This window comes from Molossus molossus, unplaced genomic scaffold (assembly GCF_014108415.1).
Source record: "Molossus molossus isolate mMolMol1 unplaced genomic scaffold, mMolMol1.p scaffold_m16_p_8, whole genome shotgun sequence".
Classification (NCBI taxonomy): Eukaryota; Metazoa; Chordata; class Mammalia; order Chiroptera; family Molossidae; genus Molossus; species Molossus molossus.
This window is the reverse complement of record NW_023425402.1, coordinates 46,197,014-46,215,105: the sequence shown is the minus strand read 5'-3', so window position 1 is coordinate 46,215,105 and position 18,092 is coordinate 46,197,014. Positions and strand designations below refer to the sequence as shown.

The following is an 18,092-nucleotide window of genomic DNA, read 5'->3' as shown; positions in this document are numbered from 1 at the left end:
CCCCTAAACTCTGAGTCATTTAACAAAGTAGAAAACCTAATTCACTGAAAAATATGTGCATGGCTCCAGTTTCAGACAAGAAAGCTAAAGCTACCTATGGTGGCTCGGGACTCGAGGAGAAATACATGGCGGGGATACAGACTTCATGGAAAGCCTTGGGAAATTACAGACAAGAATAACTGAGCAATGTTCATTCCAACCATTTCCAAGTGGAGGTCAGCCTTGGTTCTCAGTATCATTTATTTCTTGGCCTTGGCTTTTATTGGGGCAAGAGATTTCACTTTAATAATATCTTTTCATTTTTACTGTCTTTTGCCTAATCTCTTCGGATCTGTTAGATCATACTGTTATTCCTCTATATTCTCTATCCCCACTTCACACCACAAAATTCAGACCTCCCGCTCTGGTAAAATTAATCTATTTAACCTTTCCCACACATGACTTACATTTTTTTCCCCTCTACAACCTGCAAAATGCCTACTACAGTAAGTACCCATAATATTTCGAAGCTCTACCTGAAAGCCTCTCATAGATTTTGTAATTTTATTTATTTATTTATTTTATTAATTAATTTTTGTTACAGATGTTTCTCCTTTTCCCCCACTGATTCCCCCCTCCCTCTCCCTCCCTGCCCTTTCCCCAGTTTGTTGTCCATGTCCTCTGTTCATGCACATGTGCATATAAGTTCTGTGGTTTATCTCTTCCCCACCACCCCCCTATTTAGGGGATTGTCAGTCTGTATCCCATTTCCGCGTCTCTGGGACTACCCCCTTTGTAATTTTTTCTTAAAGCTACTTTCAAAACATTGCTTCAAATCCACTTCCTTCAGTGAGTTATTCAAGGTCAAATTCATCTGCATTTGTTCACTTGAGATTACCTCAGAATATGCTCAATTTGTACTATATAATTCAGTCTGTTTCACTATTAAAGTATTCTTAAAAAAAATTTTTTTTATTTACTGATTTGAGAGAGAGAGAAACATCAATTTGTTGTTTCATTTATTTACTCATTCATTAGGTGATTCTTATATGTGTCCTGACTGCAACTTTGGTTATCGGGACAACGCTCTAAGCAATTGAGCTAGCTACCCAGCCAGAGCAAAAAATATTCTTCAGTCTCATATTGGTGTATGGTTTTTCCTCCACCTGGAAAAATAATTTCTGATGCCTTTTATTTGTTCACAGTACCTAAAATAGCTTTCTACACACAATGTGTACTCAAAAGATGGCTATCTGATACTTTTCTGAAAATTAAAATATCCACAAACATTTTCATAATTTTAAATATTTAAAGATAGTAAACTGAATACATGCAGTTAGTTCCTTTAACAACCACACCCCCAAATAAAAGCAAAGATGTTTTGTGTGTGTGTCTGGTTGTTTTTTAAGGCATAAGCCTGAAAGGACAGAAGATCAAAAGTGTTAAACAGCAAGAAAACTGTGCGAGCTGAGAAGCCAAAGAGATGATTGAAACTGACATAGCGGACTCAATAAAGCTGATCCTAAGCCAGAAGTACAGAAAGCCAAGAATCAACAACCCATTTGTAATACAAGATCCCTTTAAGGCTCAAAAATTGGCAGGAACAAATACCTCTGGATCAGAGTGAAGGCAGAGCTAAAACCACTTTCTGGAAGTGGTTTTAAGATGCTTAGATGCCCCCCCTCAACTTTCCTGAAGTCTTCCTCTATTAGCACAGCTACATGACTGACCCTCTCTTATTCTGGCAAAACATTCAAAGTTGCTCTCCAGAAAGGATAAAACACAGGATTTCTGAATGTGAGTATGTATTATAGGTTGAACTGTGTTGCCCTCAATTTTCATATGCTAACATCATAACCCCAGCACCTCAGAATGTGACTATATTTAGACAAAGAAAAATAAAATTACGTAAGTTTACAGGTACTCTAGCATCCCCCTGCCCCCCGCCACATGACTTCTGAATTGTTGGGTGCAAGGTAGGAGAATGTTCACCCTGAGACTCTGACCAAATACTGGCATCAGACTTTCCCAAAGAAATGATCAGCCATACAGTGCATATATTACTGCAGACAAGCCATACCTACATGCGTAGTTTCCAATCAGCTTTTAGAGTTCCACCCCAAAATATGAGCAGAAGATAGTCAAGGATAAACAGAATTTCAAAGAAAGCATCTAATATATATATATATTAAAAACTTTAAGGACACAGAAATAACACAGAAAGAAAAAACTCTAAAACACTACAGTCATTTTTGGAAAGATAAGAGAAGCTAACAAGAAAAGATACTAAAACAAAGAAATAAAAATCAAAAGAGGTATTAGAAGTTAAAAATATGATAACAGAAATAAGTAATTCAACAGAAGAGCTGGAAGGCACAGCTGAAGAAATCTCCCAAAAAATAGAACAAAAGGACTAACCTGAAAATGAGAGAGAAAAGATCAGATAATTAGAGGACTGGTTAAGGAGGTTTACAATAAGAATACTTCTAGAAAGACAAAATAGACCATGCAGGGAAGAAAAATTAGTATTTGCAAAAAGTAAGGGTTATAAGTTTCCATAAGAATTCACACAAAAGAATGCATATCTAGCCCAGGGATGAAGAGAGCCCCACACTAAGGCATATCAAATTGTGAACCTTCAAAACACTTGTACGAGGAGAAAATCCTACCAATACAGTGTGTTCACTCTGAAAAGTCATCAAGTAGAACACTTGCAACATGTACCCTTTTCTATAAATATGTTGTTATACTTTGATAAAATGCTTAAAAAATAAAGGAAGAAAGAAAGTAAATGAAGAAATGAGATGAAAAAAAAAAACAAACGAATTACATCCTTTAGGAATAAACTGAGAAACTGGTCTAGGTAAGCAGAAAAACACTAAACATGTCTTTTTTAATAGAAAAAAATTAGATGTGTATATGAGGTATAAACCTAAACTTGTTTTGGTGCCTTTTATCAAAGGAAGCCTGAAGAAGTGAATGGTGGACACCAAGCTAAGCACAAGTGGGCTTCTCCATTCAGGTACCATTACCTAATGACTTTGTTTTGCCTAAACATTAGACAGTAGAATCTGAAATGTAATCTCTGTTGAAAAGAAAAAAAAAGTACCACTTCAACTTTTTTTTCCTTTTTATTGTATTTATTGGGTGACACTGGTTAACAAAACTCTACAGGTTTCAGGTGCACAGTTCTACAACACATCATCTATACTGTACACTATACTGTGTGTTCACCAACCCAAGTCAAGTCTCTGTCCATCACAATTTATCCCCTTATACCCTTCTACCCCTCTTATACCCCCTCCCCGTGGCAATCACCACACTGTTATCCATGTCCATGAGTTTTTTTTTCTCTTGCTCAATCCCTCTAACTTCCTGCAGTCCCCCTCCCCCCATTTCAACTTCTTAGAGGGAGACACAAGGACCCTTTCGCTCATCCCAAAGTGGCTCTCCACACTCTGGAACAAATGTGCCACTAACGCAATTTCTTAAACACAGGACTGAAAATAACAGAACAGCATACCTGCATCTTTCTTTGGAACAAATGAATTATGATTCTCCAGGGGACGACCAAGACATTCCCAAGAAGTATTCTCCTTTTTCTTTAGGGCAATCTCTATCTTTCCCACATTCTGAATAACCCGCACTGAAAAAAATATAAATTTCATTTATGTTCACTGATACTAAATATAAAATTTTATTTTAAAACCAATCGTTCTCAAACAATCCAATCTGTATGAGTGGCACTGATAATTAGTAAAATAAATAAGATTTTGTACACATATTCACCAAAATTTTTATACCTTATATGATGTTAAATCCAGCTTAATTTACTTTAAATTCACATGAACTTCTTTCAAGCTAATTCATCAAGGACCAAAATAATATGTATTGCTAGTTTTCATAGAAACTCAAATATAGCCATGGCAACTAATTAACATGTAGCTAAAAAAAGGGGGGGGGGTTAAATATACACATTAGCCATTGAAAGGACCCATAAAGGCAAATTTAATTTGCATACTTTTAACATTTTTCAGTTGGGACCTGAGGGGTTCTTAATGAGTGAATTCAGTAGACCAATACTGAGCCTAATAAATGCACAAACTGCCTCAGTAGAATAAGTCCCTATAAAGTGCAAGTGAATCTTTGACAATTAAAAGCCTTCTATGTTATCTTTATTTTTTTATTTATTTATTTTTTTTATCCTCACCCGAGGATATTTTTCCATTTTTTGTACAGATAGAGTGGGAGGGAGAGAGAGGAAGGGAGAGAGAGAGAGAAACATCGACGTGAAGGGACACATCGAGTGGCTGCCACCCGCACGACCAACCAGGGCCGGGGACAAACTGCAACCGAAGTACGTGCCCTTAGCGGGAACCGAACCCGGGTCTCTCCGGACCGCAGGCCGACGCTTTAACCGCTGAGCCAAACTGGCCAGGGCATTATCTTTATTTTTGAATGAGTAAAATAGTTTAGAATATATGGATAAATTAATAAACCACAGACTTTTATACACTGATTAAATTTTATGAATTGAATGTGAGTTTAAAGACCTAAAGTATAGTTCATTTTGTCTTTAGAAACAATCTATCTGTTCTCCCTCACCATAAACACAAAATTTCACAGCAATTCAATAACTTCTCATAATAGTCAAATGAATTCAATTCAATGAGCACTGATCTGAAGCTTACCAAACATAAAAACATGTTTATGACTTTAAAGAGCTAAATTTATGCAATTTATAGAGTTACTACATAGAAAAGTGTACATAGAAAAGGGGAGACAGAACCAGTATAAAGTATTCTGACAGTATTTTAAAACAAGAAAAAAAAATACACACACACACACACACACACATACACACAGTGGAATATCATTCAGCCTTAAAAAAGAAGAAAATTTGTCATGCTACAACATGGGCAAATCTGGAGGACATTATGTTAAGTGAAATAAGCCAGAAAGAGAAGACAAATATGACATAGCATCTCTTCTCTTATATATGGAATCTTAAAAACAAAACAAAAGTGAACTCGTAGAAACAGAGAATGGAATGGTGATTGCCAGGAGCTGAGGGGTAGATTGCCAGGAGCTGAGGGGTAGGGGAAATAGTTATAAGATGAATAATTTGAGAATCTAAGGTATAACATGGTGACTACAGTTGATAATACCATATAGTATAATTGAAATTGGCTAAGAGAGTAGAACGTATGTTCTCACCAAGAAAAAAAAAAGGTAAAATATGTGAGATGATGGTTGTGTTTATTAATTCAATTATGCGAATCCTTTCACAGTGTATACCTGTATCAAATCATCGTGTTGTACACATTAAATATGTTATTATATTTAAAATAAAGCTAAAAAAATCCCAAGAGACCACCATTCAATCATGAGTCTTCTGTTGTTAAAACAGCTGTGTAAAATCCACATTGTGTATTTATATGCAGCAATATTCATAATTTAACATGCTTTGTCAACATTAAACATTCAAATATATATACCCAAGAAAAATTTGTCTGATCTAGTGTATTTCTACAAGCTGAATGACAGGAGTAGGGCAGAGATAAGGAAAAATAAAAGAAAGACAAATTTATTACTAAGAAGAAAAGGGAAGAATAAAGAGATGGAAGGAACAAAAAGAAAAAAAGAGGGAAAAAAACTCTGAAATCAGAGAGAAGAGTATATTTAAAAATTAATGCATTCTTTATCTAAAAAAATCACATCTTTGTTTTGCAACAGAAATACGTACACGTGAATATAAAACAAATGCTGACTCCCCTTCATATATATACATGTATGTGTGTATGTGCATATCATGTACATACATAATTATTTTTGGGTAAAACTTACCAGAAAAATCTTCTTGAATCTCATGGCTTAGCTCTGGGAAAAAAAAAAAATAAAAATCTAACTTTAATTCATACAGTTGATGAACATCATGTAAGATCTTTTAAATGGTTCTTTTATGCGCTATTTCAAATCTCTCAAGATAAGTAAAACATATTCTGAGAGACCAAAAGAAACTGTATACAATCAAAATGTAGAGTCAAATTATTTAAACATACTAAATACATTTCTTCATTTTTCCCTAATTCTCCCCCTATAAATTAAAGAGTAAATACTCCATTGCTCACAGGTGGTAACCCACACTACTCCATGTGTGGTCCCTGACTGACAACCCTACAAACCAAGAAGAAAGCAGGGCAGGGAGAGAGGCCAGGCCAGGTCTAGCTTGGTTTTCCCTTTCTCACTGTTCTCTAAAGTTGAATGCTCATTCAGTTATTAGAGAGAGTTTACTGAACAGCTATGTGTACCATGCACTTTCTAGGTGTTATGGGTACAGCAGTTAGTGAAAGAAAAATCCCTGCCCTTATGGAACTTATATTCCAGAAGGAAACACAAGAAATATTTTTATAAACATCTGCTCTAAATTCCACTGTGTTAATATGGTTATATGGAACTTAAAATTTACAGCATTTTAGTCTTCTGATTCAATATTACCAACCAAGAGTTTCATATATATATATTTTTTTATCCTTACTCTAGGACATTTTTCCATTTTTGTTCAAATAGAGTGGGAGGGAGGGAGGGAGGGGGAGGGAGAGAGAGAGAGAGAGAGAAACATCGACGTGAAAGGACACATCAAGTGGCTGCCTCCTGCACAACCCCAACCAGGGCCAGGATGAATCAAAACCGAGGTACGTGCCCTGGACCGGACTCAAACCCATGGACCAACGCTCTAACCGCTGAGCCAAACCGGCCAGGGCAAGAGTTCACATTTTTTGAATGTGAAATTTTTGTGTGTTTTTTTGGTAAGTATGCTAGATATATTAGCTACATGCAGTGTGAACAAAATTAGCCATACTATTTGAAACACAGCAGATGCTGGTACAGAGGTTTTATTTTATTTTTTTAAATTATGACAGTGCTAATGAATAATGTATAGACATCTCCTATAAGAGGCAATTAACATTAGATCTTAGGCTAACAAAAAATAGGATAGGACATATTTCTAGCAGAAAGGTTGTAGGTTTGAGATTGATTAATGAATGTGGGGGGGGGTGGATAAGAAAGAAAAGCACAATGATCAGCTCTGACCAAATTCAGGACTGCAAGTACTTCATTAATATAGCAAAGCACCAAGCAGGATCCTGAGCTAGCTGAGATTTAGAGAATTTCACTCTGTGCTTTACAAAAGTTCTTTACATAAGAATTCATATGTTGCCCTGGCCGGTTTGGCACAGCGGTTAGAGCGTCCGCCTGCGGTCCGGAGAGACCCGGGTTCGGTTCCCGCTAAGGGCATGTACCTCGGTTGCAGTTTGTCCCCGGCCCTGGTTGGTCTTGCGGGTGGCAGCCACTCGATGTGTCCCTTTCACATCGATGTTTCCCTCTCTCTCTCTTCCTCTCTTTCCCTCCCACACTGTCTGTACAAAAAATGGAAAAGTGTCCTCGGATGAGGATTAAAAAAAAAAAAAAAAAGAATTCATATGTAAAACAATTATGAAGATTATTTTCTTCTTGCTGTTGTTTTTTGTTTGTTTCATTTCTACCTTGTAATTAGAATATAATCTTCATAAAAGGAGAAAAGAGTGAAATCCTAGAGTCAAGCTCATTATGGGTCAGAAATGGATTCAGAATCTGGTTTCTTTTATTCCAGATTTTAGTCCTGAGTTTTTCCTTCTGACAGATCTGTAATCTCTCAAGACGGAAGTGAACTGTATGTTTGGTCTTTGACTATGGAGGGATATAAACAACCTTGCAGTCCATGCTGCTTCACTGCAGCCTCTGACTTCCCTGTGACAGAGGTGGCAAGAAACAGGCCAATGAAATTAACATGCGGTGAAAGGTGCTCAGTAGAAACGTGACAGACAGGCTTCCGGAGATTTGTTTGTAGGTGTCAAGTAAGAGTCTAACAAAGCTGGGGCAATGTTTCATATTATTACTGATTTTGATTACATCTAGTTGGTTAAACTTGGGAAAGGTGAGGTTATATTGCCATTTGCTAGCAATTTCATTAATATAAAGAAGTATCTGAAAAAAATTGATCAAAAATGACCAAAATGATAGCATATTAAATATTAAATCAAAATAACAGCAGATAGCCCTGGCCTGGTGGCTCAGTTGGTTTGAGCGTAATTCCATACACCAAAAGGTTGTGAATTTGATTCCCAGTCAGGGCACATAACCTGGGCTGCATGTTTGATCCTTTTTTGGGGCACATACCAGAGGCAACCGATCAATGTTTCTCTCTCTCTCCCTCCCTTCCATTCTCTCTAAAAACAGATAGATAAAAAGAACGTACCTTCGGGCGAGGATTTAAAAATAAAAATAAAAAACAATAGTAGATAAAATATTTAGTACCTAGACTTCAGACCAAGTTACTGCCATATTTAACAGAAGCTGGAGTTCTTTCCACTAATAAAGAATAAGGTACTTACCAATATGTATAAGATATGAATAATCCTTGATGATCGTTTCTGCTCTAAAGGAATCATACTGATGATCAACTATTACTGAGTCTAATTTTAAATCCTTAAATAGAAAGCAAAAAGAGAAAGATTAAAAGGTATTTTTTCCCAGACTTCAACAGCTATACTTTTAAGATGATCAGTGGAACCTTACATGGCACTTCTTTACAGACCCCACAAGATACATAAACATTACTCCTGTTTTTTATCTCCTACAACCCAGTTCTCTTCAAAGCACAAATTGCAATCTGAATTACATACTTGTCTGTGCTTGCTATCTACCTTACTCATCTCTAAGCTCTAGGCATAAGGAACTGTACAGAGAATACTGCTTGGCATCTAGGAGATGCTTAATAAATATTTATTGAATAAATAATTTGACAAAAACAATTATAATCAGACCAGGAGCCAATATATTTGTGTTAATTTTAATCTTTCCACTATTGTGTGATGCTAGGCAAATTATACAGTCTCTCAACCTCAGCTAATCAAAAAAAGAAGATCACTGACAAATTTTTAGATGTCTCTAATTTCCACAAAGCCTTGGTGCAAGTTATTTGGGTACTTATCATTGATATCAGTGATTTTCAACTGGTGTACCATGGCAGGCCTAACAAATTTTTAAAACATGCAACACTTATACTTGATCTTAGCCAAAAACAGAAAAGAGGCACAGATACCTGGAACAGAGGGGAGAGGGGAAAGCGGATGGGGGACTGGATGAAAGGTGAAGGAATTAACCGAAAACATATATACATGACACACAGACACGGACAACAGTGTGGCGACAGCCAGAGTTTAGGAGGGTGGGGGCTAGATGAAAGTGGGCAAAGGTGGGGGTGGTGGAATAGGGATGGAAAGAGACTTTGCTTGGGGCAATGGGTGCACAATGCAGTGTACAGAAGATGTTTTATTAAGTTGAACACTTGAAATCTGTATGGTTTTGTGAACCAATGTCCCCCTAATAAATTCAATTAAAAAAAACAACAACCCCCCCCATGCAATACCTGACTATTTAAGCAAGAAAACTGACCTCTTTTCCCTTAGATTGTCAAATAAAAAAATGACAACATCCAACATATAATAATACGTAGAAACCTTCCCCCTTCCTGTAGTCAACTCTTCTCTGTGCCTCACTGATATTACTAATGGCAGTAGACGCCAGCTTCCCTAGGCTCTGCCCTCTTGGTTTTGGACTGTACAATGAGACAATAACTAGAGGGAGAGGAAGGAGGAGCAGGCAGTGCCTGTGGCACTCCTGCTATATCAGGCAGAGGCTGGTGGCTCTTATGGAATGGCCAAACCATGCTGCAAGAGTCAGAGGAACTCACTTGCTCAGATGTGGTTCTGCTACTACAGAAGTAGCATGACTTCTCAAAAACCCCTAGCTGCTAGAAGTTGTTTTTAAATCCACATGGTTCTTGAAATGTGGGAACCATGTCATTTTGCAGGCTGGGTTTGGAGGTGTTGTAAGTTGCCTGCTTATTTATCTAAATTCCCAGCTGGACTGTAAGCCCAATAAAAGCCAAGTCTCTATGTATCTGGCATATTCTTAGATCTCTGATATGTAAGAGAACGCTGCAAATAAAGTAGGTGTTCATCAAATAGTGAATGAATTACGTCCTGAATTTTAGTTTCAAAAGGGTGCCTGAACCCCATTAGTGGTTTCAGCATTCTAAGCCATAGCAATGAAGTCTCTCCTGTCTCTCAATTCACAATTTATGGTCAGGAAATTAGTTCTCATGGTGAAGTTAAATGGGATTCTCACTTTTGTCATCCATACTTTAAAAAAAAAAAAATCATAGAAAGGCACATAAAACCTTGCTATCCAAGTTTTTTCTAAGAGGCTGTAGCATGGTTAAGAGCATGTGCGGTAGAGCTGGCCTGCCAGGGTTCACAAAGGTACATCTGCCACTTACTGAATGACTTTGGGTAAATTACTTAATCTCTCTGTTTCCTTATCTGTAAAGCAGGGATAACAAAAGTATTTACCTCACAGCGTTATTGTGGGGGGGTAATAAGTCAATACAAGTAAAGTGCTTAGAAAAGTACCTGGCACATAGCTAACATTTTTCTTTTTCTGATTTTAAAGATGTGTTTACCTTCTGTTTAGTATATATGACAATGGTGACTAAAGAGGCTGTTTGAAACCAGTCATAGCTGTAAAATATCAAGAAAAAAATGAATAATTATATCAACAATCATGTGCATTAATATATAGTAAATCATTAATTGTCTAAAATCTACAGTGAGAAATATATTTTCTAGGTAAACTTTCTTTTCTTCCTAAATAATCATTGGTCTTACCATTATATAACTGGCAATATTTTCCAAATTTAAAATACCTACAGTTCCATGTGTTCCAATTTGGATTAAAAAAAAAAGATATTTTTGACAAGACACTTCTTATAAATGTTTCATTTCTCCTTACTAAAATCTTCTTTTATCAGAGCAGTAACAAAACACAAAATGTTTTCTTAAGGAACATAAAACCTACATGCTTATAATTACTTCTACACCTCCCTGTCACAAATATATTATTACTCAAGAAATTCATTCATCAAGGTTGTTTACTAGGTAAACAATAAAACTAAGTCTTCTGTTTTGTAATAGCTATTAAACTGATTGTTTTTTTTTTTTTTTTACTTATTACCTACATATAGACACTCATAACTAAATCCTAGAGGAAGAATCCTTAGGGCATTAACTTATATAAAAATAATTCAACATATTTTATATGAAATGATTTAACAGATATGCAGGATGCTGCTGATATAAAATAGAGGACATCTGATAAGTCATTAACAAAAAAATATATGAATAGCTTAATTTACTAAGACAATTAGAGTGTGATAAATACATTTTGAAAGATTTTCATTAAAATGATTTAACAAATTAGATATACAAAAAACAGAGTAATTAAATAAATTATGGTATGGTCATATAATGGAATGCAGACAAAAATACTTTTATAGAATATTTAATAACACAGGAAACTGGTCATAGAATACATCATAATACCAATATTATCAAAAGAGAATAATATGAAAATAGGTATTATATGAGTGAAACTGGGTGGAATAAACCAAATATTAAGACCATATACCTAGGGTTGAGGAGATTAAAATTGATTTTTTATCACTTTCTTTTGTATATCTCTGAATTTTCCAAGTTTTCTACCATTAATGTATATTTTATCATCAAAAAATATTTTGATAGTTTTTTTTTTAACTTTTGGTGTTTAAAACAAATCAAACTTCAGTATATTAAAAACTCATGTTTACAGAATAGTTTGTTCTCCAATAATGCCTAATAAATAAAGCACTGCTGTTCTGTGTCAAAGAAGCATGACTTTGAACATCGGCCTGCGGACCAGAGTCACGGGTTTGATTTTGGCCAAAGGCACGGACCTCAGTGGCGGGCCGTCCCGGGCACCGGTTGAGGTCATGTGGGAGGCAACCAATCAATGTCTCTCTCACATCTATGTTTCTCTCTCTCTCTCTCTCTCTCTCTCTCTTTCTCCCTCTCGCTCTAGCTGAAGATAAATATAAAAATATCCTCGAGTGAGGATAAAAAAAAAGCAGCATGACTAATATAGTAAGCAGTAAATCAAACCCATAGCTGTTTTATTTTTTTAATGTGTAGATTTTGGTCTAGAATTAATTTAGCTTTTAAAAAGTAAAATAAGAATGCATACCTTGGAGAAATAGGGCCTTCTTTGGCAAGTGTATCTGTCACTTGGCTCTTGGGAAGCATGCCTTCATAAAGAAAAATAAACAAAACAGCCACAGTTCATCATCGTAGCATTTTTCTTTCTTTTAATCTTTCCAGTAAACTTCTTATTGAAATATTATAAAAGGACACAAATCACAGATGTACTACTCAATAAATGTTCATAAAGTAAAACGTACCCTGGTAGCCAGGCACTGTTTGCACCCCTTCCCGATCACCACCCCGGCAAGAGTAACCACTATTTTAACATCTTGATTAGTTTATGCCTCTATTTGACCCTTCTAAAAACAGAATGGTAAGATATGTTCTCTTTCGGTCTGTCTCTTTTTTTGTCCAGCACTATGGACATTGTAGTTCTTTTGTCAAATAAGCATGATTGATAGTAAGCAATAAATCAAATCTGGAGCTTTGAGATTTTATCCATGCTGTTGAATGCAGCAGTAGTTTGCTCCTTTTTATTACTGAGTAGTATTATATTGTATGAATATACCAGAATTTATTCATTCTCCTGTTGATGGATATTTGGGCTGTTTCAACTACTATGAAGAGTGCTGTTATAAATATTCTTGTACATGTACATTCTTAAAAAACATATATCAACATTTCTGGTAGGTATACAGGGTGTGCATATGCTTAGCTTTAGTAGATACTATTAAACAGTTTTTCAAAGTGGTTGTACAAATTTACATTTTTCACCAGAAGTGTTTGAGAGTTCTCGCTGCTTCAGAACCTCACTGACATGTGGTATTGTTTTGTTTTGTTTTTTTCCACTTCAGTCCTTGTGGGCACACAGCAACAAAACATTCTAAAAGTCCACTAAGGCTGTGGTTTTCAAATTTTATTAGAAAACTCTGAGACATGGAAGAATTCTGGAGATTCTATAAATATTACATATTTTCCTCCCACAACAGGAGTGCATTGTTGTATCTAGAAGATTTTTTTTTTTAATCCTAATCCGAGGACATTTTTCCATATTTTTTCAGATAGAGTGGGAGGGAGAGAGAGAGAAACATCGACGTGAAAGGGACACATCGAGTGGCCGCCACCCGCACGACCCAACCAGGGCCAGGGACAAACTGCAACAGAGGTACGTGCCCTTAGCAGGAACCGAACCTGGGTCTCTCTGGACCGCAGGCTGATGCGCTAACTGCTGAGCCAAACTGGCCAGGGCATTTCTAGAAGATTTTGTTTGAGAAAAAGAATACTGCTGCTAAAGACTTTTGAAAATCACTGCATTGATTATATTATTTCTCAAACTGCATAGGAAAAAAATTAATGTTTAGTCTTTGGTGAGTCTTGAAATTTTCAAATTAGAAGTCATGGTAATTATATAAAGTTAGAGTTGGGAGGCACCTTTTAAGAGAAGCTAGTTTAGAGATTTTCAAGGTTCTTTTTAGTTGGAGAATTTCGTGTTGAAGAACAAGCTTAAGTGCAAGCACAGGTGTCAGATGGCCAGGTTTTGGGGATGGGGCTGACTGGGAGCCCTAAGTTCAGGCCTTACTCACTCAGCGTCCATCTCTTTCCATGTAACTCTGCAGAATACACTTACTTTTCAGATAAACAAAGGAAGTCTCTGAGATGTGACATAACAAGGCCAAAGATATGAAGCAATTAGCAGTGAGCAAAAGAAGAATGCTCCACCACAAAACTATAGGTATAATACAAGAGGTAAGACTACAACAATTAAAATGTATTCTTTGTAAAATGACCGCCCCCCCCCCAAAAAATAATAATCTTATTAAGTTATTTGAGAAGCCCTAAAAGATATTTTATTAAGAGATACATACTCTTTTTGGGCCTCACATAAATAAACAAACAAACACATCATAATCTAAGAATTTCTATAAGAAAAAGCTATCAATACAATTAATAAATCATTAGTCAATTTTGACCTTACATAATCTGATTAGTACCAGGAAATCTGGATTTAAGCTCAGTGTCAGCACTGTGACTTATGAAAACCACTGTTTCCTCCTCTTCAAATTCAAACCAGTACAGACATCTGTCCTGTAGTCTCATGAGAGAGCAAACAATTCCCAAACATTCTAAAATCTATAGTACCATGCAAATATAAATTATTAGAAGAGAATATGCCATAGGCTAAATAATATACAACACCTTACACATAATATCCTTGGGATAAGTTGAAGGTATCTGAGATGAATGTGGGGTGGAGTAAAATAATTAGGTAAAGTAAGTTGGACTGAATGGACATTCTCCCTCTCAAAAATGCTGATTAATGAACTGATGTCAACTTGAAGGAATGAAGAATCTAGTGAACTATACTAGTCTATCCCATTCAGTATTTTAAACAACTGTATGAATAAAGACTTGGAAGGCAGGTAGATCATATCTGCAAATACAATGACTTACCTCATGGACTTAAATGGGTCAAACATGAGAGGCACCTACTATAGCAAAAGTAGGTTTACAGTTGTGAGTGTGTGAAACAGTTTACTCTTGCATTATTATTACAATAATAACCTGCATGTCTTTTTCCCTACAACTTTTGCCTACCTGTGTGTGTGTGTGTGTGTGTGTGTGTGTGTAAAATCATCTTAGAGATCTATGGTCGTAAGAGGTAACTGTGCCAGTCAGACCACTGGTATGTTATAGTCCATTTTTAGGGCCACCTTTAACTGAGATATTAGTTAAATGCAGTGCATCCAAAGCAGGGCAATAGATTCTGGAAGCCATATGTGGTGGGAAATGAAATGCCCAGTCCATCAGTAATTAGTCTTTAAGTGAAGGCTGTCTGTGTAGTACCACAGAAGAGCCAATCATATGAAATTTAAGATCAGTGCCTCATTTAAGCAGTGTTATACTATTGGACAAGCAACTTCAGTTGTTACATCACAAACAGCATAAATTAATCTACAATACAGACTATTTTCTCTAGTTATAAAAATGTAACTCTTGCCCTGGCCAGTTTGGCTCAGCGGTTAGAGCGTCGGCCTGCGGACCAGAGTCCCGGGTTCGGTTCCCATGAGGGGCATGTACCTCGGTTGCAGTTTGTCCCTGACCCCAGTTGGGGTCGTGTAGGTGGCGAGCAGTCGATGTGTCTCTCTCACATCGATGTTTCTCTCTCTGTCTTCCCCCCTCTTTCCCTCCTGCTCTATCTGAAGATAAATGCAAAAAAAAAAAAAAATTAACTCTTCTGGCAATCTAGCTTATTAGCTGAATTTCTAAAACTTTCTTCTGCAGTGAGAAAAAACCCTATTATTAAACATACATTAATATAGTTCAGTCATAATTTCAAGTCAAACTGAATGGATGAAGAAGCCACTGCTGGGCCCAGAGAGAAGGCTGACAGGCTCTGAGCATCTGTACTCAACCACTGGAGGTGAGCTCACATGCCTGAGGGAGGTGACTTGTTCAGTCTTCTTTCCAATGACTACAACACTTCAAGCTGAGGGCCGATGAACACACGTTCAGGGATGTCATGGAAGGGACTATTATAAGAGTAATGGCTGAAATATGGGATCTATCGAATTCTGTCAAATCCTCTAAGTTTGGGCACGTAAAGACATCATTAGTATAAAAAAAATCCAAATACCCCAGATAATTTGTGAAGCAATATTATACATAATCATGTGAGTATAATTCATTTTTTACTATAAATTTATGACTTACCATTTAAGATTTTCTTTTCCTCATGATAGTCTGTACAGTGATTTAGAAAGAAAGTCATATAAGAATATTATAATGCCAAAGAGAATATCAGTTGATATTATTATTTTTTTCTTTATTGATATTAGAGAGAGAGAGGAAGAGAAAGATAGAAACATCAATGAGAGAACATTGACTGGCTGCATCCTTCATACCCCCTACTGGGAATCAGGCCCACACCTGGGCATGTGCCCTGACCGGGAATTAAACTGGAGACCACTTGATACATGGGTCGACGCTCAACCACTGAGCCACACTGGCAGGGCTCAGTTGATATTATTGATTTAAAGATACTAGCCCTTATATCTTGAAGGGCTGTCTTCTAAGGCCTGAGAGAGAAATAAGGGCCTATGTTTCAAAGAAGTTTCACTCTGAAGATTGCCACACTATCTCTCTGGGTGTTTGTCTCCCATTCACTGGGCTTTTCTCTACTTCTTTGGACATTTTTTTTTAATATCATGGTTAATTTTTTTTAGAAAGCATATTAGAACCCTATTTTTTCCAGGTTATCATATTCTAAATTAGTAAAAATTAACCAGAATTAGACTACATTTTATAAATGAAACATACATATTAATAACCCAAAGACCAATATTTTATTATGTTTCTCTTTTATTTAGGTCAGAACTTAAAATCACCCCTGTTACTCCAAATTTAAATGGCCATATTGTTGAAAATGTGTTAACTTTCACATATATATACAATGCAATTATTAGTGTTACAACCTAGAAAAAATATTAACAGGTATTTTCTTTCAGAATGGCAGCCAACTCACAAATCTATATATCTTGATCATGAGAGTTACACCATATGGTCAAAATAAAACCCTCAGCAAATTGCCAGGGTTTATAAAAAATAATTGAGCCCTGGATGGTTTGGCTCAGCGGTTAGAGAGTTGGCTCGCAGACCAAAGGGTCAGAGTTTCAATCCCTGGCCCCAGTTGAGGTCGTGTGGAAGCAACCAAATCATGTTTCTCTCTCACATCAATGTTTCTCTTTCTCTCTCTCTCCCTCCCTGTCTTAAAAAAAAAAAAATTTAATTAATGGAAAAATATCCTCGGGTGAGGATTAATAAAAAATAAATAAATAAAATAATTGAATGACTAGCTAACACAAATTATCCAAGCAATAAAGTGAAATATATCACTTGTTAATGTGATAACACCTTGTTTTATAGAAAAAGAAACTTAAATCAAAGCTTATAAAATTTTTACGTTCTGATTTTCAATCAACCAGGGAAGCCCATAATTACCTCCATTTCACTCACATGTCATAAAATAAACATGATTAAGGGGGCCAGATGACCCCCTTAATATTCACTTTCGAAAACAATTTTCATAGCTGAAAGGAATCTTAACAACATATAGCCAAGTATCATGTGATCCCTTTATTTATGATTGAAAACCGGGTCAAGGACTTGAATGAAAACCACAGCTCTTGAGCAGCAAAACCAAGATTAGACTTTATTTCTTCTGAAATTTAGCACCATACTTGTTACTACTAACACTGCTAGAGTTAACACTTACTGAAAACACAAAAGACCTAAAACCAGTTAAATTATACCTAAAAATGAGCTTTGTTTATCAAATGCCAGATAAAAATCTAGTCATTTCAATTTGCAAGGGATCGCTAATGTCCCTGCTTAGACACTTACTTTCAGTCAGTTTCATCTGTCTTTGCTACTGCACTTGTGATTATTTGCTTTATCTTAGAACAAACAGCAAACACGCAGTATCACAAGTAAACCTGTTTTCAGTATATCACACAGCTGGTAGTTTGATAAATTTCATTTATCATGTAAAACAATTTGTTTTTAATCTAAGAGGCTCTCAGATTTTGAAAAACTGCCCCATGTAATTAACTATTTTCTAGTGAAAAATATGTACTTACTTCTTCCCTGATATGAATTGATTTGAATCTGTCAGAATTATCTGGATCCTGATAAATTAGTAATTTTTCCCTTGGTCTTTTTTTTAATACAAAAAGTATTAAAAAGTATCAGTAGGAAGAGGTCTTCTACTTAAATGATCTAAATTACCTTTAAAAACTCTACTATTACAGCTCTTTTCAAAAACTGAGTATAGAAATACGAAGACTTGTTTTTTTTTTTTGCTATTAAAGAATGTAACATCTGAATCATTTCAGTCACATGAGACACATTCCTCTCTGACTAGAAATCTGTTATTCTGTCTTGATAACTAATTCTATCATCTTGTTGGCGCCATGGCCAAGAGAGTATCTTTTGTCA

At 36.0% G+C, this 18,092-nt stretch overlaps 1 protein-coding gene across 4 annotated transcripts in view; it reads right to left on the bottom strand.

Moving 5' to 3' along the window:
- LOC118621020 (cytochrome b5 reductase 4) overlaps positions 1–18,092 on the bottom strand; it is a 77,036-nt gene that overhangs the window by 20,296 nt on the left and 38,648 nt on the right. For 3 of the 4 annotated variants that reach the window (XM_036248207.1, XM_036248209.1, XM_036248210.1), the window contains exons 5-10: positions 15,810–15,839; positions 12,142–12,202; positions 10,547–10,604; positions 8,415–8,508; positions 5,827–5,859; positions 3,503–3,625 (exon numbers count right to left, since the gene is read on the bottom strand). In XM_036248207.1, the coding sequence (XP_036104100.1) occupies positions 3,503–3,625; positions 5,827–5,859; positions 8,415–8,508; positions 10,547–10,604; positions 12,142–12,202; positions 15,810–15,839 (399 nt within the window). The remainder of the gene's footprint in view (positions 1–3,502; positions 3,626–5,826; positions 5,860–8,414; positions 8,509–10,546; positions 10,605–12,141; positions 12,203–15,809; positions 15,840–18,092) is intronic. The other variant, XM_036248208.1, reaches the window with a different exon arrangement.